This window comes from Octopus bimaculoides, chromosome 9 (assembly GCF_001194135.2).
Source record: "Octopus bimaculoides isolate UCB-OBI-ISO-001 chromosome 9, ASM119413v2, whole genome shotgun sequence".
NCBI classification, from domain to species: domain Eukaryota; kingdom Metazoa; phylum Mollusca; class Cephalopoda; order Octopoda; family Octopodidae; genus Octopus; species Octopus bimaculoides.
In genome coordinates, this window is record NC_068989.1 from 68,703,841 (window position 1) to 68,727,831 (window position 23,991).

At 34.3% G+C, this 23,991-nt stretch overlaps 1 protein-coding gene across 5 annotated transcripts in view; it reads left to right on the plus strand.

Annotated features, from left to right (window-relative positions):
- Positions 1-23,991, plus strand: part of LOC106868043 (guanine nucleotide-binding protein subunit alpha-13) — a 114,215-nt gene that overhangs the window by 29,170 nt on the left and 61,054 nt on the right. For 3 of the 5 annotated variants that reach the window (XM_014913152.2, XM_052970737.1, XM_052970738.1), the window contains exon 2: positions 5,008-5,034. The exons of the other annotated variants lie outside the window; for them this stretch is intronic. In XM_014913152.2, the coding sequence (XP_014768638.2) occupies positions 5,008-5,034 (27 nt within the window). The remainder of the gene's footprint in view (positions 1-5,007; positions 5,035-23,991) is intronic. 5 annotated transcript variants of the gene reach the window in all.

Consider the following 23,991-nt stretch of genomic DNA (forward strand, 5'->3'; position numbering starts at 1 on the left):
AAAGGTATTTTTTCAACCTGATTACACATCTAACACTCAAATATTTGTTTAACAGGCTAGTGTTTATTAACCTCATTTTTTTTCATTTTTTTAAATCTTATTTTTTAATAGTTGTTTTGGCCATTTGCCTACCGCCACGTTGGGGCAATGCCATCTCTATTTTCCCTTTTTTATTTTCATAGTTTTTTGTTATTTTGTTTGTTTTTCATAATCACCACTTGGTTTGGTTAACTTATTACTTGCAGGAAAAACAAATTTAATATTAAAACATTAATATTTATTTATTTATTTATTCATTTATTTATTTATTAAAGTCTATTTATTTCAGTATTAACTTAGCACTTCAACTGTTCATTGAATTTTGCAGTTTTAAATTTTCCCTGGATGACTTTCAGATCTATTTTACTAATCCTGAGTATTCTTCCAGTTTCATCTTTCTCAGCTGAAGTTATTGACATAATTTAATTTAATTAGTATTATATATTTATTTAATTACTTTTGAATCTTCCTTTTCTTGACTATCATTTATCTTCTAAATCTATTCTGTAGTGCTTCACCAAGAACACAACAGTTATAGCTTAACATTTTTAACTATTTTTGTTACCATTGTTGCAATATATTGCATTTATTTTAATTAATTTTGAATATAATGGAAAATTTAGTAAAATAATTTTGATATTATTAAGTTGATATTGAGAAGGAGTGGCTGTGTGGTAAATAGCTTGCTTACCAACCATATGGTTCCAGGTTCAGTCCCAGTGCGTGACACCTTGGGCAAGTGTCTGCTACTATAGCCTCAGGCCGACCAAAGTAAATGTGTGTTGAAATGTGTGGCAGACTGTGTAAATGTATGCATCAGTGTGTGTACACGTTTGTCTGTATTTAGTTGTCTTTCAAGTGTGTCTTCTTTACTTTTATTGGATTTTGATAGACAGAAACTGAAAGATGCCCGTCGTATATATATGTGTGTGTTTGTGTGTGTCTGTGTTTGTCACCCCCACCATCGCTTGACAACTGATGTTGGTGTGTTTATGTCCCCGTAATTTAGCTGTTTGGCAAAAGTGATCGATAGAATAAGTACCAGGCTTACAAACAATAAGTCCTGGGGTCAATTTGTTCGACTAAAGGTGGTACTCCAGCATGGCTGCTGAAACATAAAAAGGAGCATGAAATTTTACTTTAAAATAGGAAGCATGTATCATAGAACCACAGGTGGTCTCAGGTGGATTTATCTTTTACTTTTATCAGTCATTGAACCATAGCCATGCTGGGGCACCACCTTGAAGGGTTTTGGTTGAACAAATCAAGCCCAGTTCTTACTTTTTTATTTTTAAGGTTAAGTACTTGTTTTGTCAGTCTCTTTTGCTGAACCATTAAGTTAAGGGTATATAAACAAACCAACACTAGCTATATACAATGGACTTCCACACAGTTTCTATTTACCAAATTCACTCACAAGGCAATTGGTCAGCCCAGGCTATAATAGAAGGCACTTGACCAAAGTGTCACTCAGTGGGACTGAACTCAAAACCACATCATTGCATAGCAAGCTTCTTAACCACACAGCCATGCCTGTGTCTATAAAAGGGCCAAACTTTGAAATAATGTTGTTATTTAATGCTTGGATATATAAATGCCTGGGTGTATAAGTGTGTTGTATGTGAATGTAGGCTTGTGTATGAATCAGGAATTGAAACATGTAGGATTTTAAATTGGTGGTTTATTCAAATTATTGAAGTCTAACAATTGTTTACTTTGATAATAACAACAACAACAATAATAATGATAATAATCTGCATAAATAACATTTTGTTTAAAATATTTTATTAACTGTTGCACTCTCTCTCTCTCTCTCTCTCTCTCTCTCTCTCTCTCTCTCTCTCTCTCTCTCTCTCTCTCTCTCTCTCTCTCTCTCTCTCTCTCTCTCTCTCTCTCTGCTTCTAACTCAGTGATATACTTACTGCTCTTTAAATTCTTTTCCATGGTCTATCATTCCTGTTGATTGTAATGATTATATTTTTGAAAGAAATATTCTCCAGTTATTTATGGCATCAAAACATTTATAGATAAATCATGCAAATATATGTAAATATAATTCTTTCAATGATTAAGCAATTATGTAATTGATATGCAATAGCTATTGTATATTTGTATATACACACACACCCCAACAGGTACAACACCAACTTTCTGGAAACTAATGGTTCAGACCCTCTTGTAATCTACACTAACTTATGAGCAGGTACTTCAAATGCCTGTGACTGCCAGACTTGTCTACTAGTACCTTGCACAGTACAGTATTAATAAACTTTTATCATTTATACTGGAGGCATATGGTTTAGTGGTTAGGGTATTGGACTCATGATTGTAAAATTGTGGTTTCAATTCTTGGACCAGGCTATGTGCTGTGTTCTTGAGAAAAACACTTCATTTCATGTTGCTCCAGTCCATTGAGCTGGCAAAAATGAGCTTAGCCTAGAGAGGGGTGGGCTCTGCTAGGTTTTCTCGCCCAAGATATGCTGTATGGCCAAAGTGCTCCAATGACCCCCAAGGGGTTAAGGGACTTGACAATTGTCAAAAATCATTTATACTAAATGAAATACAGATACCTGTATTTCATTTAATGGCTTAAGCAACATTAATATTTGCTTAATTCAAAGTGTGACCAACCCAGGAAAACAATGTTGTACCTGTGTGTGTGTGTGTGTATATATATATATATATATATATATATATATATATATATATGATGGGTTAGCAATTATTTATGGCATCAAAGAATTTATAAATAAATCATGCAAACATATGTAAATATAATTAAGCACAATGATAGTCTATGGATTTTCTTCTTTCTTCTCTATGATTTTCATGTATGAAATGTTAGGATGTCTACCTATTTATGAAGGACTACCACGCTAACATCAAGCTTTCTGCTTATTTATATGTATTTACATTTGTAAAACTTATTTATAAATGCTTTGATGCAATAAACAACATCTGTCCATCATTCATTTTTATCTTTATAGCACAGTCAATGCATTTTTTATGACCAACACTTATTTACCTGGATTATGTTTTCCATGATTTAACTCTGAATTTTAGGTATCCCATCTGGTTTGAGCACTAATCCATTTGTATCTTATTTCTTTTGACATATTCTTACACAAACACACACCAAACACATGACCAGTCAGCAGTGCTTTTCTTCCTACATCATTATCATTTTAATGTCTACTTTTCTATATTTGCATGGGTCTGACAAAATCTGTTGATGCAGATTTTTGTTGGCCATATGCTCCTCCTGTTGCCAAGTCTCACCTGTTTCCAAACAAGATAATATTTCCTCCAACTCCTTGAAAACAGCATGTTTCCATGGAAATCTGTTACTGAACTGCAACCATTTATAATGACAATGTTTGTTTGCAGTTAGTGCATGGTGTCAAAGGCAGTGAGACAGACACAAAGACATGCATTCACACTCATGCACACTTTCAGTTTCCATCTACCAAATTCATTCACAACCTTTTGCTCAGTCTAAAGCTATAGCAGAAGACCCTTTGCTAAGGTACCATGCAGTAGGCCTGAACCTGAAGCCATATGGTTGCAAAACAATCTCCTTAACCACACATCTATACTTGTGCTTATTCTTTTACCTTTGGTTCGCTTTTTGAAATGCATAAATTTGTATCAAAACACTTGCCCTGTCATGGGTGACTAGCAAACCTTAAGACTTTCTGAATGGTACACCTTTACAATAAATTATTTTCAAAATTTGTTTAGTAATGCAGAGGCAGTGAGCTAGCAGAATCATTAGCATGCTGGGCAAAACGCTTAGTGGCATTTCATCTATCTTTACATTCTGAGTTCAAATTCTGCCAAGGTTGACTTTGCCATTCATCCTTTTGGAGGTCAATAAAATAAGTATCAGTTGAGCACTGGGGTCACTGTAATTGACTTAACCCCATCCTCAAACCTGTTGGCCCTGTGCCAAAATTTGAAGCCAATATTTTTAAGTAATGTAAAGGCAATGAACTGGCAGAATCATTAGCATGCCCGATAGATGCTTAGCAGCATTTTGTCCATATTTACTTTCTGAGTTCAAATTCACCAACATCAACTTTGCTTTGCATCCTTTTGGGGTTGATAAAATAAGTACCAGTTAAGCTCTGAGTACAATGTAATTGACCCCCCAAACTTGCTGGCCATGTGCCAAAATTTGAAACCTTATGATGAGGGCTGTCTCATGCAGCCCAATTCTCATTAAAGGTTGCCCATGTCTGCACTAGACTAAGCAGTCTTAGATAAATTGCTTAATCCAGCATTTTCACCTAAGTTGCTACTTGGAAGGTTTTAAGATTTTGAAATATTGTCAGATCTAGAGCATGAAACCAAAATTTGATTGACGAATTGACTAAAATTCTAAATTAACTACTTGTCAGAATTTTAGAATCTTATCATTATCTTGATGTCCACTTTTCCATGTTTGCATGGGTTGGATGGTGTTAAGGCAGATTTTTCTATGGCCTGATGCACCTCTTACTGCCAACCCTCACTTGATTCCACTCATCACTTATTTTTTCATCATCAGACATGTTTTAGCAAAATATTGAAACACGCACATATTCACACATATATATGTACAATGGGATTCTTTCAGTTTCCATTCACAAGGATTTGGTCATCTCATGATTCTAAGTGCCAAACAGTGGGACTGAACCTGTAATTATGTGATTTGGAAGCAGACTTTTTGGCCACACAGCCACAATCATGACAACAAATACAATAAAAAATTAAAATTTGTGTTGTTTTTTAAGTCTAATTATAAAAGACTGCTGTAAAATCTTTGAAAGGGGTTATTCATAAGGGCACTTCTAATAGTGGCCTACATTCTCATTTGTATATTGGTCACATTAATATCTTCTGTACCAGCAAAGAGTCCTCTTTAGTTATCTGTGTCTTGGTTACCAACTGTAAAAATACTTGCATGTAATATATTTATTCTTTCAGATAATTAATAAAAGAACTGAAGTGCCGGTATGTAATCCCAAACATGCTCTCTGTCTGATAAAAAAAAAATTTCCAGGGTCAATTGCTTTATATTTACAATTATTTTTTTCAATGATATGACTCCTGGGCATGCATTCATAAAAACTAAAGTTTTTTTTTTTTTTGTGCAATTGTGCAGCCTTTTCACTAAGACTTCACTCCCAAAGCTTTCAACCAGATACTTTTCCCCACTATACTCTCACTAAAAACTTACTTTCTTTTTCAAACACTGCTTTTGCTTTCAACTAAAATCTACATATTAATTTTTCTAATAACCAACACAATTGTCCATTGATGTTCAACACAGATACTATATATCATTGTTTCTCAGGTAATATTTATAATAGTATTATAAATTTTATATTGTTTCATGTTAAAGAAAAGAAACTTTTATCTTCATGCAGAAGTAACTATTTTCAGATTTTGAAATTCTAACAAATGACATAGGTTTTAATAAAATTCTCCTGTTAACTTTCTTCCTTTAACCCATTCATTACTATATTTCTATTGAAATCATTGCCTTGGTTTCAATTAATTTTGAAAATAATGAAGAACTCAGTAAGATAATTGTCAGTATTAAACTAGTGTAAGGAAAATAAATCAACATTCAGTTTTGATGGAAGGTTTTAATTTAAATCACTTTATAAGTTTGTATCGTGGAATGAGGAATGGTCTCAGACATGTTGGTATCGTAAAGGTTAAATGTATTTTCCAAATTAGTTGATGAAATCAGTTCATGATAGACTAAGAAAGCAGGTGAGAGGAGTTGATGAAATTAGTTCATGATGTACTAAAAAAGCTAGCAAGAGGAACATTAAATGGCTAAGGGTTATATCAAGTAACAGTTTCTTACATTAGCTACAGGAATAGGCATGTCTGTGTGGTTAAAAAGCTTGATTTGCAATCATGCGGTCCCATTGTGCAACACCTTGGGCAAGTGTCTTCTACTACAGCCCTAGGCCTGCCAATGTTTTGTGAGTGAATTTGGTTAACATAAACTGTGTAGAAGCCAATTATATGTGAGTGTGGTCCACACCATCTGACAACTGGTGTTGGTTTGTTTATGTCCCTCATAACAGAAGCAGTTTGGCAAAAGAGTCTGGCAGAATATGCACCAAATTTTAAAAATATGTACTGAGGTTGATTTGTTTGATATAATCTTTCAAGGCTATGCCCCAGCATGGCCACAGTCAGTTGACTAAAACAAGTAAAAGATAAAAAGATTAGCACAAAGGCATGTATTTTGTAAAGGGGAAGAGTATAGTTGATTGATCATGGCCTTTGTACCCTCCTAGTACTCATTTATTTTACTTTTAACCAAACACTGAATAGAATATGATTGATTTCTAACATAGGCACTTGGTGACAAATTATTGTGAGGTAAGTGTTTCTGGCTGATGGAGTCCATCAGATTAAATGTATTACAGTATGTAGTTTTCATCTTATTTCTAACATAGATGCAAGTATGACCTTCACAGTCCTGGTCAGTTCAGTGCAAGGCACTTTGAACAACTATCTTTTACCCTAACCTCATTCTGGCCAATGCTTTGAGAATAGTATTTGGAAGATAGAAATCGTGTGGAAGACTACTAAAGTCAGTAAATAGTGGGGTTGTGTTAACGCACGTGGAGAAATAATAGGAAAATGAAAAATAAGGCAGAATACTAAACTAGAAGCATATTTTAATAAAGATTTCTAACCGGCTTTCATTGCGAAGCAAATTTTCAAGAAGGAGAATGAAAATGTTTTTTTACAAAGAAGTACAAAATGAAATTAATATATAAAAAAAATAATATTATATAAAAAAATAAATATACCAATACATTATATTGTCTTTGAGCTTTTGAAGTTCAGTGGTAATTAATGTATATAATGGTTGGAAAAATAAGGATGCATGAGAATTCTTTGTAAAAAACATTTTCATTCTCCTTCTTGAAAATTTGCTTCGCAATGAAAGCCGGTTAGAAATCTTTATTAAAATATGCTTACAGTTTAGCATTCTGCCTTATTTTTCATTTTCCTATATATATATATAATCACTATTGTCATTTAATGTTCAATTTTTCATATTTGCGTAGCTTGGAGAGAATTTGTTGGGGTAAAGTTTTTATGGCTGGATGCCATGAAAACTTGCCCAAGGTACTGCTCATTGATATTGAACCTGAAATCACACAGTTAGAAAACAAACAATATTTGAAGTGTGTATAGAGTAGAGAAAATAATGGTAATGTGTTTTGCTTATAAGTTAGCTTCCATGGGAATCAAGTCTACAAAATGGTTTCAATATAGGAATCTATGGCTGGAGTTCTTTCATTTAACTTGCATATCTAAGTTCATTTTTTATTGATCATAAAGAACAGCAGTTTTCTGTCATTTAAGAAAAGATTTTATATTATATAATACCATGTATATGTTTAAATCTTTTTGTGTTAATTAGTTTTAAAAGCATAAATTTTTTTGAAGTAATATTTTTCTGAGCAAAGTGATCTAAATTAAAAATTGCACCATGATACAATTCACTCTGCTAGAAATTTGGAAACATGCTATACTGCTTGGCATTCGTGTTGGAAGATCCAATACAAGCATTTCAGAGTGTTTGGGTGTCAATCTGAGGACATGTACCAAGAATTTTATCAATTATATAACAATTTTTTATCATGCTTAAATTTGTTGAGTCAATTAGTTTTAAAATCCTAAATTATTTAATTCATTTTCATAACCTAAATTTGTGTTAATTTTTAATTTTTTACGTAATCCTAATTTGTGTTAATAACTTTTAAAATCCTAATTTGTTTGTTAATTACTTTTAAAATCCTAAATTAGTTAATTAGCTTTTAAAAAGCTAATTTTGAATTAATTACTCTCAAAGTCCTAAATTTGTGTTAATTTTGAAATCCTAAAGTAATTAGCTTTAAATAGCTAAATTTGTGTTAATTATTTTTAAAATCCTAAATTTGTTTGTATTAATTGCTTTTAAAATCCTAACTTTACATTTTTATGATGTTTGTTGTGCCAATGAATTGATGTATGGATTCTGTTTTATCTAACAATCTTTTGCATGCTATCTCATACGTCTACACAAACAAATGCTATAGATTTTAACAATGTAAAATATTTATTGTCTGAGGATAATATATCTCTGTCCTATTCTGTTCTGGAATTTTAAAAGAATGAGTAAAAATGGAAGGGGAAGAACAATCAAAGATCTTGACCAAAAAACTTGTGGTTGACTGTGTCATTAAGAAGCTTACTTTTCAACCACATGGATTTTGGGTTCAGTTCCACTGCACAGCACCTTGAGGAAGTGTCTTTCTACTATAGCCCCGGACTGACTAATGCCTTGTGAGTGATCTGAGAGTTGTGGATGGAAGCTGTGTGTAAGCCTATGTAATGTAGCAGTTTGGCAAGAGATCAAAGGATGATAAGTAACAGACTTGAGGAGAAAAAAATATTCCACTAAATCCTTTAAAGTAGTGCCCCAGCATGGCCACAATCCACTGACTGAAACCAGTGAAAGATAGTCAATCTAACTTATTTTATAAACTAAGAGTAACAGCCTTTCTCTTTTTTTTTTTCATTTATTTTGAGAATTTTCTTAATAACATGTCTTAATATCCAAATAATACTGTCTTCATATGTTTTTGACTCAGAAAAAAGTTCTCCCTGTTTGACTTTTTGTCTAACACACTGAACTACAAATGATTTTGGCAGAGTACAGACACCCTATGCCAGTTTTTATCATTCAGCAGATTCAGAGAAGTAGTGCACCTTCCAGATAACACTTGTGTTGTTGTTAACTCCTCACGCATCAGCTTTGATTAGCCCCTTTTGATACCAATTCATTTGAGACTGTGCCTGGTTCAATGGTACAGACTTTTTGTTTTAAAGTGATTTAAATTAAAAACTTCCATCTGAATTTCATGTTAAGTTATGTTCCAAACTCTAACTTAATAATGACAAAGTTATTTTAGTAAATCCTTCATAATTTTCAAAATTAATTGAAACAGAAGCACTGTATTACCACAGACATATCATAACAAAAAGATTAGAACTAACTTCATGATAAATGTAATTCAATCTTTTTATGTATCAGGGACTACATTATCGAAGATGAATTCAAGATAATGTGAAGTGGGGTAATTTAAGGGACATTTGGCTGCTGTTTCTAGCAGGTCAAGCAATCATGTAATCTTCAAATTCTCTGTTATTGACACACATTGACTAAAATTATCGAATCTTGAGGTGATATTGTTCTTATCTAACCATGAAAACATGTTGCCAGGATAACTACCACACTTAACATGGCTGCAGCGAAGACCTATCTCTTGGATTATTGACTTCAGAGCCTTGTTTCTGGTATTCTTATTATTCATTGAACAGGATACTTATTTCTGCTTACCTTAGCTTAACTATAGTGGTGACACTATCTCTCATAGTCAAATAAAATGCTGGAATATCTGTGTGTAATGTGGAATAGTCCTGCTTGCACTCGTTCCATCACTGAAAGTCTATAAGCAATCAGAACCAAGACCCAGATCCATTTGTAAGGCAGAGATAGTTTGAACTGTGCTCTGCTTCTGATAATCCCATTTCCTTCTCCCGATCCATAGCAAGATTTGATCTCAGTGCTGCTTGCTAATGAAACATTAATTATATAGTGCTCCCACCCCTTAAAGTATCAGTTCTACCTACTGTTGTTATCTGTTTTACTTCTAAAATGCTTAAATTAAATTATCAAAATACAGTTAAATAAAAAAAAAAAAGGGTTCTTTTTTTACATTTTTTATCAGCAATGGAAGGGTACTACCCATGGCCCTATATTTTTAAAGGTATTCCAAGGCTGATGAGAGGAAGGAAAGAAGTTATCTTCAAACAAGTAACCTGGCTCAAATGTTTGCAACTGTGAACACCACTGAAGGTGATGGGATAAAACTGAGAGATGGATGAAGCCTTTTTCAGCTTAAGTCTATCTAAGGATTAAGGGTATGTTTGACATAAAAGAAAAAAATGAAATTTTCCTACATACACAAAACACTTTCACACACGAATGGCTATGTAGTTGAGAAGCTTGCTTCTCATTTTTGTGGTCTCAAGTTCAGTCCCACTGCATGGCATCTTTGACATGTCTTCTTTATTCTAGCCCAGGTCAACCAAAGCCTTGTGAGTGGAATTGGTAGATAAAGAAAGAAAGAAGCCCATCGTGTGTGTGTGTACCCTTGTCTTGACATCATGCAATGGTTGTAAATGAGCATAACTCATGCAAACACTATAGTTTGTTTCCTGTCATCCATGAAAAACATGTCAGACCATAGAAAAATCTGTCTCGATAAATTCCATCAAACCTATGCACACATGGAAAAGTGGATGTTAAAATGATTGCAAATAGAGCTTTGGTATTTTAGGAATTCTGAATTTCTCTCCATGCAAAATTCTTTTATTGAAACATCTGACCCAAGCATTTATGCTTTCAGTCTGATTTTACATTGTTTTCTGTGTGTATGACATTAAAAGAAGTTCTTAAAATTTATTTTACGTCTTGATACGAAGGTCACACTAGCCATGGGGGCTATGTTGGTGGATGTCTGATCGCATAGACTTAAGTTCAAGTCTTACTTTGTAAAGTTGTGTCCCTGATGCAATAAGCCTGCATACTTTAAATTAACAAACAAATAAAAAGAGTTAAAAAAACAGATCTAGGTTCACTTCAGCATTTGAGGAATTAAGAATCCTGATACATAAACCTGCTTACTTCAAACTGACAAACAAATGAAAAAAGTTAAAAAAACGAGTTCGAATTCACTTCAGCTTTTGAGGGCTTAACTGTGGGAAGGGCATCTGCATGCTAGATATTTGCTCCTCATGCAAACATCATCATCATTTAGCATTGGTATAGACTGGAAGGTCAACAGATTCTGGCAAGCCAGAGGATTGCGTCAATCACCAAACTTACTTTGGTATGATTTCTACAGTTGAATGTCCTTCATGCCAACCACTTTACAGTTTTTTTTTTCTTTTGGTGAATTTTGCATAACACAAATTTTAGTGTGGTCACCAAGTAACTTACAAGACCTCTTGACTTAGTGAGAGCGACTATATATAGTAGGTGATGAGAAGCCAAAGTAAGTTAGAAACAAAAAGAAAAATTATTTTTGTTTTATCCTCTTGTAAGAGCTAGAACTGGTTTCCACAAACATCCTACCATTCCGTCTTGTATCTCAGTTTGGTACTCCACCACCCAAGTCAGTCAGTCACTCACACACTTCTACCTGCTAAATGTAATAAGTTTCTTTGCTGTATTTATCCCAGAACAGGGCATCTGTGGTGCCATTTAGGACTCCTGATTCTTCAACTGGGAGGCCCATATATTGAAATGTTTAATCTTCATTAGTATATTTTATATTTGAACATTTCCTGATTGTTAAGGCAACATCTTTGTTTTCTCATATTTCTAAAATTCATCTCATTATCTCTATTACTGAGAATGTAGATGTATAAACATATGGAATTTTACCTGAATTTGATTGGGAGTTATCTTGTACAACTTGTTCTAATGACTGCAAGTATGGCAGCAACTTATTTCTTTTATTTTGCTTGCTAGCTTACTTCCTTCCATTATTACCCACAGGTATCTGATTTCTTCAGCTGTTTGTCTATACACCCAACCTATATATGTAGATAACAAACACAGGGTCTGTTTGTGTAAACATATCTATTTATAGTGATGAAACCAGTGCTAACATGTTATCTTAAAGATAGCATTTTTGTAATGTTTATATGCTTTTATATATAATTTCTTTTTAACCATTACATTTTTTTCAAAAAATGGAAATTGTTAGAGCATTGAAGAAAATGCCTTGCTGTATTTGATCTGGCCCTTTATTTTCTGAGTTTAATTCCTAGTGAGGTCAACTTTACCTAACTCTACCTTTCATCTTATGCCCAAATTAGAAGTCACATGTCCCTTTAAAAAAAATGTATGGGTATCCTTTTATTCTTTTACTGGTTTCAGTCAGTCATTGAATTGTGACCATAGTGGGTCACTGTTTTGAAGAGGTTACTTAGTCACATTGCCCCCCAGTACTATTTTCACTTTGATATTTCCATTATGGATATATAAGTTTCATTTCTTGTGAGTGTGGCTACATATATGTGTATGTGTAATTGTTCTTTTTCATGTATTTGTGTCTATATATGTGTCAGTATACATTTCTGTATACTTACATATATGTGTGTATGTATGTGTGAGAGAGAGCGAGTTTATAAATTGCCTGTGAATGTGTCTGTGTTTTCATATCAGTTTGCATTTAAATATCTACCTGTATATTTCCATTCATGTGTGTATGGGGTGATTGACATAAACACACAATGCCAATACTTAGTTATTGTGCAGTATCAACTTTTTTTCTTTTTTGTGTATATGTATTTATGTGTTGATATTTATTATTTGTCATTTAGCAACCACAATTATCACTTATGGAACTAGGTACCGTCAGAAATGTTTTATTTTTTAATTTGTGACACGTTCATCATCATCATCATCATCTTCATAGTTAATATCACAATTCTTTTGCTTTTAAGTTTACTTATTGATACCTTTTCATAACAATGCATATATGTTTGTGTGTATGCATGCACACACACACACACATGGTTATATGCATGTTTGTGTTAATATTGTAATTGCTTTTAATTCTGTAAATTTATTTGCATTTATGTATTGACACATTATGTATTGACACATTATATATTTGAAAGTGCGTGGCTTAGTGGTTAGGGTATTCGGCTCACAATTGTAAGGTTGTGAGTTCAATTCTTGGCAAAGCATTGTGTCCTTGAGCAAGACACTTTATTTCACATTGCTCCAGTCCTCTTGACTGACAAGAATGAGTAGTGCCTGTATTTCAAAGGGCCAGCTTTGTCACACTGTGTGTCATGCTGAATCTCCCTGAGAACTACCTTAACGGTACATGTGTCTGTAGTGTGGAGTACTCAGCCACTTGCATGTTAATTTCACAAGTATGCTGTTCTGTTGACTGGATCAACTGGAACCCTCATCATAACCAACAGAGTGCCAGTATGTATTGATATTTCTTTATTTTGTGTGTGTGTGTGTGTGTGTGTGTGTGTGTGTGTGACCCAGTTTGTCATGGGTCAGGTGAGTATTTTGTCAGTGATACATCAGATTTATGTAGGTTTCCATTTTAAACACTGAAAGAAATATGTATCCATTGTAATGAGCAAGGTTATATTGATAGTAGAATATCAGATAAAGATATTTTTGGTCTTATGGTCTATTTTAAATGCAGTTATGTGTTAGATTAATATTGTAGTTTATAGTTATTAATAAAAATAATTAATTGAGGTTAATTTTTTGGAGACAATAATGGCACTCCGTCACTTACGACGATGAGGGTTCAGTTGATTTGATCAATGGAACAGCCTGCTCATGAAATTAAGGTGCAAGTGGCTGAGCACTCCACGGACACGTATACCCTTAACATAGTTTTCAGGGATATTCAGTGTGACAAGGCTGGCCCCTTTGAATTACAGGCACAACAGAAACAGGAAGTAAGAGTGAGAGAAAGTTGTGGTGAAAGTGTACAGCAGGGTTCACCACCACCCCTGCCGGAACCTCGTGGAGCTTTAGGTATTTTCGCTCAATAAACACTCACAACGCCCGGTCTGGGAATCGAAACCACGATCCTATGACTGCGAGTCCGCTGCCCTAACCACTGGGCCATTGTGCCTCCACTTGGTGACACCACCAGCATGAAAAACAATAGTTAGTAATTCCTATGCAATGAGGAAAAGGCATTTGTTCATCATAATTTTAGCATCCATTTTTGCATAGGTGAAATGGAATTCTTTGAGGCAGATTTTCACTGGGGCTTAAAGCCAAAACAAAGAGAGCTTGAACACATGCCACAAGGCATTTCATTTGATGCCCTAATGACTACTGATTTTCTACCTTTAGTTATGATACTACAAGAATATATCAATAATTATTATTTTTGAAAATGCAACTACAGCTGATAAATTTCTCTGCTGCTAGAGTACAGATAGCTAAGTAAATAGGATAGTGGACAACCAGTTGAGAAGTTGGGGGCTTATATCATGTCCTCACTACTATATTGAAGTCATGACCATGAGACGAAACTCTCAAATGGCCCCGTCCACCTAGCTGTAACTAGGTATCACAGTGAAGGAAAGACTTGATATTAAAAGCATTTGACAAGTTAATCATTAGTTTGGATAGCTGAGTTCATCAAGCACACACTTCTCCCCTGTGGGAAAAGCTATCTATGATAGACCAGTGCCCCAGCCAAGATAGTACTTTTTTTCTCACTACATAAAACTACAAAAACTAAAAATAAATAAGTATTACATCATTGTGGTATGAAAATGGATTTTCTTAGCACTTGAAATTGTGTCTTCCACTAGTAGTACTAGTATAGCTATTTATGAAACATGTAACACATCCATAAGTATTAATTGTCAAGGAAATCTATTACACTTTGTTATTGATGTACTTGACGTCCTAATTTGCATATCAAAAATATAGCTTTTTTCCGAGATTTTTTTTTTTAAGATATATTTGACTACCAGAAATCCCATCCCTTTCTTGGATAACAAATATACTGTGTATACCAGAATAGAAACACTTGTGTTGAAAGTACACTCAACATAAAAACTCTCTCTCATGTACATTTCATAAAGTCCTTAACAGACAGGATAAAAATGCTTTGACAATCAATGCATTATTGTGAGCTGCAGACCTGTTTACAACACTCAACCAAACATGATTGACCAAGTGAAAATTATGAATTCAAATCTTGTTACAACTTGTCTGAATTTAACTGAAAATCTATGGATGAATGTAGCCAACCTTCCTACTTAAACAATTTCTATGCCAAATATCTGAACTTCCAGTATCATCTGACCTAAAGAAGCAGATAAAATTATATAAACAAAAATAGTGAAACATTAATTAAATCTAAATTCTTTTAGTGATAATTTGTGAATGGAATGTATACTTGTCGTTTATCTCTGAGTCATTCTGGGCTAGATGATTTATATATGAGCAAAGGTGTTTCTATCATTGCTCTCTCAGGTTTCATTCAAACAGTGTCTAGGACAGGGCTGGCCAACCTGATGCCTGTGGACCGCTGCATGTGGCCTGCAGACTTTTGTCTTGCAGCCCGCTTCATACTTTCTTGAAATGGGTTCATTTAAACAAACATTTTTAAAATCTTATCAAAAATTAAAGAGTGTATTGAAAAAATTACTACTGTTTTTGCAACAATAATATTTCATGTTGAATCAACGATCATTATTGTAAAAATAAAATTTGATTATTTGACTATTAGTGCATTAAGTATACGAGTGGCCCTCAAAAAACTTTCTATGATTAAAGTGGCCCGCAATGTAATTTGTGTTGGTCTGGTCTAGGAGTACATCATCTAGTGTCTTTACTATCTTATGACTGTTAAGTGTAATTTGAATGAAATTTAGCTGATGCTTCTAGCAGATCCAGTGAACATGTAGAGGTTTTTTGGCTGACTTGTGCAACACCCATTGTCAAGCAATTGTGGGGGAACAAACACAGGTACAAAGATACAAACATGCACGCACACACACATACACACGTGCACGTCCCATCTACCAAAATCCACTTACAAGGCTCTGGTCAGCCAGGAGCTATGGTAAAAGACACTTGTCCAAGGTGTCACACACTGTAACTGAACCTGAAACCATGTGATTGGGAAGTCAACTTCTTATTTCTTTACTGCCCACAAGGGGCTAAACATAGAGGGGACAAACAAGGACAGACAAAGGGATTAAGTCGATTGCATCGACCCCAGTGCGTAACTGGTACTTAATTTATCGACCCCCGAAAGGATGAAAGGCAAAGTCGACCTTGGTGGAATTTGAACTCAGAACGTAACGGTAGACAAAATACCGCTAAGAATTTCGCCCAACATGCTAACGTTTCTGCCAGCTCACTGTCAATTTCTTACCACACAACTATACCTGCTGCTATTGTAGAATATATTCACACAAAATATCACACAGTGGGACTGGATCCACATGGTTGGATGCAGACGTTTTAGACTACACAGCCATCTTTGTATCAATCATATATCTATCTTCTTAGTTCTTAATAAAGAAAGCTGCTTATTAATTAGCTTGGAGGGTGTGACTTTTACTAAAAGAAATCAATTATCAAAGACTACACTTTTTAAAGTTACATTACACATGTAAGTATTGTATATTGTAGATATTTGAATACTCCTATTGCTTTCATTAATTCATCAGTTACTGGATTTTCTCATCAAATAACAATTCGAAATTAAAAATGAAAATGAAAATGTAACATCTGCCAAGTAGATTTCATCCTGAAGTCCTTTTTCCTTCTTTTTTGCACTTATCTTAAATTCCTTGAAAACATTTGGATCTGTGGTGTGTGCATGAAACCTAATTAGTTGCTTGAGTAATATTTATTTTGTTTTAATGTTAATTAGTGTGCTTGGGCTCTGAAATACTTAGGTATACTTAACATAGATTCTTATTCTTTTTGTTTGTTTTTATATGGCTGCAAATTTTTGTCTTAGACATGTTGGGGAAGAGGGCGGAGGTAAAAAAAAAAAGAAAGAAAAAAACAACTAGATGTTAGAGTTGAGTAGAATGTCTGATCAGTAACACACATAAAGATCACGTGCAAACATTTGAAATTAAGTAGGAAAGGAAGCTGGGTTTTTTGTGCACAGTTTATAATTTTTCTTTTAACTCTTGAAAGGTTTCTGTTTTTGTTACTGGCACTACCACATCACTGGAAATACTATGCTTGCTCTAAGCTGGCTGATTTTTATAAGTTCTGAGCAGTAATTTTGATAGTACATATGATATAGTTGTTATTTAACCCTTAGTCAGCCATGATTCTGTAGTGGACCTAAAATCAATGTGATGATCATATCTTTCTTTTAGATATACTGTATTCAGAATTATATTATCTACTGTGTCTTTTCTTTATTTTTTTTTAAGATTGTAATATGTGATTAGGGATAGATTTGGCTATTTCCAGTGGGTCAAACAACCTCTCCCATTACCTTTTATAATGTGTTAGTTCAACTTTAAGGTGGGTTCAGTGATAGTAAGTGAAAGTGAAAATGTTTACATTATGCTTAAAACTGAGAACAATCTTTTTATATCTATCTATCTATCTATCTATATATATATATATATATATATATATAGTGCTAAACATTTCAGGTTGTACATTATTTACATTTGACAGATATTTGTCCTCATCTTGTTTACACGTTTCAGCTGATATACCCTCCAGCCTTCATCAGGTGTCTTGGGGAAATTTTAATCCTGGGTTCTCATTCCTAAAGTATTTTTCGATGTTATTATTGTTATTATTATTCAGGTCACTGCCTGGAATCAAACTTGGAATTTTGGGGTTAGTAGCCCGTGCTCTTAACCACTATGTCCACATCGTGTGTTAGTTATAAATGCTTGTCACCATTATGCAAAGCAGAATCCCTTATTTCCACTCTTCCATGAAAACATGTCCAGTCATGGCGAAATATTACCTAACTTAGAAACAGGTGAGGGTTGGCAATAGGGAGAGTATCTGGCCAGAGAAAATCTGCCTCATACAAACGGCAGGGCAGGAATGGACATTAAAATGATGATGATGAAGTGTTTGATTATATCACATTGCTGAAATTAATTTCTGTTGAGGATTTTATTGGGTGAAAGAGAGGAGGAAAAGTGAGTGAGAGAGATGGGGGAACAACATTTGTTCTATAAATAAACCCCAGTGGGTTATGAGATTCACCAACTTTCTATAGGATATTGTTTTCTAAACTGTCTGGTATGGTAGATTGCCAGTTTTGTTTTCCAGTGAATCAGCAGTTGGTACATTTAATGAAATAGGATCTTACTGACCAAATTCAGTATATGAAAAGGAAATTTGAAATTTAGCATGTGAAAGCCTTCATGCTGTTAGTCAACCTGTGAGAAATAGCAGTTAAATCTTCCTCAAGTCAAACAATAGTCTTCTAATATAATAAATGCAGAAACTAATTTCTGTGTGTCAGTGTGTCACACTTAGACCCCCTTCTCTCACTATTCAATGACACTCCTACTATTCCTCAGGATGATGTGAGAGTAATAGTATGCATAGAGACAGTGAGGGTGGTGGCGAAGACAGACAGAGAGAAAGAAAGAAAAAAAAGCAAGGGAGACAAAGAAATTTAGGGAGAGCTGATGTTTTATTAAAAGTAGTAGTGTTGATGATGGCAGTGGGAGTAATAATAAAAGAGAGAGAAAGAGTGGGTATGTGAGAGTAAGAGGGAGATGATGTACAACTTTGTTTAATCATGTCTCTTTGACAGAAATTCCTGTTACCAAACATACTAAACACTATCATTCTTGCTTTCTTTAATACACACACACACACACACATAAAATACACTTTAACTGAAATAAAGTTTCCCCAAAATTAACATAGGGTGTGTGGTAGGTGGCTTGGTTACCAACCACATGGTTCTGAGTTCAGTCCCAGTGCATGGCACCTTGGGCAAGTGTCTTCAATTATAGCCTCAGGCTGACCAAAGCCTTGTGAGTGGATTTGGTAGACGGAAACTGAAAGATGCCCGTCGTATATATATAAGTTTGTGTGTCTGTGTTTGTCTCCCCCAACATCACTTGACAACCGATGCTGGTGTGTTTACGTCCCCGTAAATTAGCAGTTCAGCAAAAGAGGCCGATAGAATAAATACTAGGCTTACAAAGAATAAGTCCTGGGGTCAATTTGCTTGACTAAAGGCGGTGCTCCAGCATGGCTGCAGTCAAATGACTGAAACAAGTAAAAGAGTAAAGAGTATATCTAATATAATAAATGTAAATGTCAGTGTGTCACACTTTTTCAACTTTAATAAATCCTTTCTACTGGAAGCACAAGGCCTCAGATTTTAGAGGAAGGGATTAAGTCAATTACATAGACTCCAGTACGTAAACTGGTACTAATTTTATTGACCCCAAAAGGATAAAAGGCAAAGTCATCCTCGGCGGAATTTGAGCTCAAAACCTAATGGCAGACAAAAATACCAGTTAGCATTTCGCTCAGTGTGCTAACAATTCTGCCAGCTCACCTTAATATAGTATAACAACATTATAAATGTGAATGTCAGTGTGTCAATGGTGTCATGCTTTTTCAACTTTACTCCTAGGGTCTGTAGCCCAACATATCATACCATTTTGGAATCAGGCTGGCTCCATGAGTAAATTAAAAACATTCTGGGTCAAATCCAGACATACATCATCATCATCATCATCATCGTTTAACGTCCGCTTTCCATGCTAGCATGGGTTGGACGATTTGACTGAGGACTGGTGAAACCGGATGGCAACACCAGGCTCCAGTCTGATTTGGCAGAGTTTCTACAGCTGGATGCCCTTCCTAACGCCAACCACTCAGAGAGTGAAATCCTGAAATTTTGGATTCTCAAGTTTTCATTACTGTGATTATTTTTGGCAATTTTTTTTTTCTTTTCTTTTTTACATGACTTTTTGTGACAAATTTTTTTTTGTACAATAACAATTTTTATTCTCTAAAGGCTAATTCTGGGCCAAATCTGGACCTGCAATCATGAAATTTGAGATTCCTCTGTTTTCATTATTGCAATTGTTTCTGGCGATTTTTAAAATTTTGTTTATTTTTTTTTTACATGATATTTTGCGACGAATATGATCATCATTAAGATATGACCCTGGAGGAAGCAATTGCAGCAAATTCTCCAAAACAAGTCTGAGACCTGTTTGCAGATCTTCCCATTCAGTGTCAGTTGCTTAAAAGCTATATACCAGCTTAAAAGCCACCCTAGGATTACATTACCAGTATATCATTTTTAAAACTAGCTTAAAAATGATATACTGGTAATGTAATCCTAGATTCAACATCAAAATAAAAGATGGTCAAGGCTGGAGACCCTTTGACCCAAAATCTTCTCAGTCAGGCCTGACCTGGGGCTAAACAACAGCAGCAACAGTTCGGTATTGTGTGTCATGATCATTTTAATGCCCAATATTTCCATGCTTGCATGAATCAGACAGATTCATTGTGACAGATTTTCCTCCCTGTCACCTACCCTCACCTGTCTCCAGACTGGGTAATATTTCATCACGGCCTCATGATGGGTTTCCATGGAAGACTGGAAATAGATGACACTGCTTACATAACAATGGCTTGTTTAAAACTATCATACAATGACAAGAGGCACAGGTGCACATGCACACACACACAATTGTGTATGTTTATAGATAGATAGATAGATAGATAAAGGACTTCTTTCAGTTTCTAAATACACTTACAGGGCTTTGGTCGTGTAGAGGCAATTGTAGAAAAAATTTGCCCAAGTGCCACATAGCAAGGGTGAACCTAATCCATATAGGATGGAAGTAACTTCAAAGCAAAAAAATGATTTAGATGATTATGATAAGTGTACATCTATGCTGTTCTACACTCTAACCTTCCATCCTCTGACACAAGTCTCCCTCCTCCAATGTCCCTGCCCCTCATAATTCCTTGTCTTGTGAGTTACTTGGTTACCCTGCTAGTGCTGGTGCCATGTTAAAAGCATCTAGTCCACATTGTAATGTGGTTGATGTTTGGAAGGGCATCCAGCTGTAAAAACCATGCCAAAACTAAACTCACTTGTGCTAGTGCCACATAAAAAGCACTGAGTCCTCTCTGTAGAATGGTTGGTATTAAGAAAAGCATCCAGCCATAAAATCCCTGCCAAAGCAGACACAGTAGCCTAGGGTAGTTTTTCTACCTGGCCGGCTCCTGTCAACCGTCCTACACATGCATGCATGGAAGATGGACGTTTGACTATGATGGTGATATACACACATACACCATACACTTGTCAATTATGCAACAATGCTAATACATCCATAGCATTTAGATTGAATTTCATTTCACTATGTTTGTGATCAATAATATCGTGTAGGGGAATAAGTACAGTCATTGTAATTGATTCAATACCTACACTGCATATATTATGAAGCTACGCTTACAACGCATCCGTGCAAGCAAGGGAATGCTAAACATTTGTATTAAAGTTTCATACCTCCTGCGCTGTACCTTTTTGGCTTCTTTGAAAAGTTGTTTGTGTTCAATAAAAATAATCAGTTATTGCTTCCTTTGTATATATATATATTTTTTAATCTGTTAACTTTGGTAATTCCTTCAACCCTTTTACTATATTTCTGTTGAAATGCACTGCTTTTGTTTCAATTCTCTTAAGTAATGAAGAATTTAATAAAATAACTTTGTCATGTTTAAGCTGGTGTTTGGAACATACATTAGCACAAAACATTGGTGGAAGGTTTTAATTTAAATCAATTTAACCCTTTTGTTATTATATTTCTGCTGAAATACACTGCTTTTGTTTGGCTTAATTTTTAAATAATGAAGAATTTAGCAAAATAAGTCTGTCATTATTAAGCTGGTGATTGGAACATAACTTAGCATGAAATTTTAATGGAGGGTTTTAATTTAAATCACTTAAAACCAAAGGATTGTGTTACAGAGTTAGGGACAGTCTCAGTTTAGTTTCTCCCATAAAGGTTAAACTGTCTCACTAGTAACATCCAATAGATTTTGTTTATAGTTGCTGGTATGGTATGTGGTTAAGATGTTTGCTTTTTGACCATGTGGCTTTGAGGTTCAGTCCCATAACTTCTTTTAAAGCCATGAGTTACCAAAGTCTTGTGGGTGAATTTGGTAGTTGGAAATTGAAAGAAGCCCTTTAAGAGTGTGTGTATTGATGTGTTGTGTTTCAGGATCTTGAGATTGCATACATATCCAATTTTCTATGTAAACATTTTACCACAGAGAAAAATTAGGTGAGTGACAGGAAGAGCATCCTTCAGTAGAAAATCTGTCTCAACAAATTCTATCTGACTCATGTAAGCGTGAAAAAGTGGACATTAAAATAATTATGGCGTTTATTAAAACACCAGGATCTAACAAAATTATTGATACTCTGTATAAAACAAATAATTCAAACAATGAAATATGTTTTATGCTGTAAGGAAGAAAAGTATTAACATTTCAGACCATTGCCCTCTCTTTCTCCTCTTCTATTCTCCCTTACCACATAACAATATTCAAACTAATGCTATGGTTGCTTTGCCAATTAAACATCTGGTAGCTATTGAGAGAAAGAAAAAAAAATTGGAGGTTGGCCCCTCAATTTGTTGAATATGTGATATATTTGATTATTTTGGCTACCTTCCAACATAGTTTTACTGTATTACAGATTCACAGGCTGATAAAAGATAATTATGTTTGAACCCTTCACCTTATTTTACCTTGCTGTTGACATTGTTGGAATGTAAAATGGTGGAGTTATTTATTTATTAACATCCTGGCCCATTCTTGTATAATATATATATATATATATATATATCCCTGTGTGTAAATGTATGTATGTATGTGTGTGTGTGTGTGAATAACATATATATATATATATATATATATATATATATGTATATATATAATGTATATCCGTATGTGTATGTATGTATATCTGAAAGTTAGTAAGTAGGTTGTGAGCAGGTTTTGAGTTTTATTTCAAGTATTCTATTACATTATGAATGATGTTGCTAAGATTTGGGATCCTTTTAGCCCCTTCTCAAAACTTTTACTTGTTTCAGCTATTAGACTGAAGCCATGCTGGAGTTGTTCAAAATAGCCAGGTGTGACCTCATATACCAACCCTACAATATAATTTCTGAAAATTATCTTATCTCAACTAAGTCTTAAGGCTGCTAGATAATGCAAGATTAATTCAAAACGTATTAATAAATAAGCATTACATTGGATAGAATAATGTGAATGTTAAAGGGTTAATTAATAACTTGTTTCTAGAATGGGATGGGAGTGTAGCCATCAAATATTACTGGCAGGATCAATCAACTGAATTAACCCCTGCACTTGACTGATAATTCTTTTATTGACTCCAGAAACGTACGAAGCACAAGTGACTTCAGTAGGTTTTAAATTCAGAAAATAAAGAGATGAAACTAGATGCCATGTAATATTCTGTTTGTTGCAGTATAAGGGTTATGAAAGTGGGAATCCCTCCTCATTGTATTGAAATGATTTATGAACTGTATTCATAATTGTTATAGAAAATATTACAAGGAACAAACATTAAAAAAAAAAAAAAACGTCCCTTTCTCCAGAAACAATCGTTGAATAAGGGTCTAGCAGCCTCTTTTCATAAAAAAAAATTATAATTTATGTGCTATCAGATCTTCTCAAGGCCAGACCATGAGTGTATAAGCTTGTAAGACAATGGGCTACTTTCAATTCTCTCTACCAAGTCAATTTACAATGCTTTTATCAGCATTGGTCTAGAGCAGAAGTTACTTGTCCAGAGTGCTAAGCAGTGGCACTGAACCTGAAACCATGTGGTTTGGAAGCAAACTTCTTAAACATACACCCATGTTTGCATCTTCTCTAAGTAAAAGCCTATGTGAGAGGAGAATGAATTCACAGTTGTCATAATTTTTCTATCTTATAACAATCTCTAGTTTGTGTCATATTCCTCTTCCAGTATTTCATTTGACAGATTTGGTAGAGCAACGAAATGCTTTGTGGTATCCAGTTTCATCTCTTTATATTCTGAATTTAAAACCTACTGAAGTCCCATGTGCCTCGTATGGCTCTGGGGTTAATAAGAGGAATCTAGTGTTGGGGTTAATTCAATTGATTGATCCTGCCAGTAATGTTTGATAGATCCACTGTTACAAAGCTCATGGCTAACTACAATACTTTACATTTAATTTTATCATATACGCATACATATGTGTGTGTGTATATATATATATATATATATATATACATATATATATATATATATA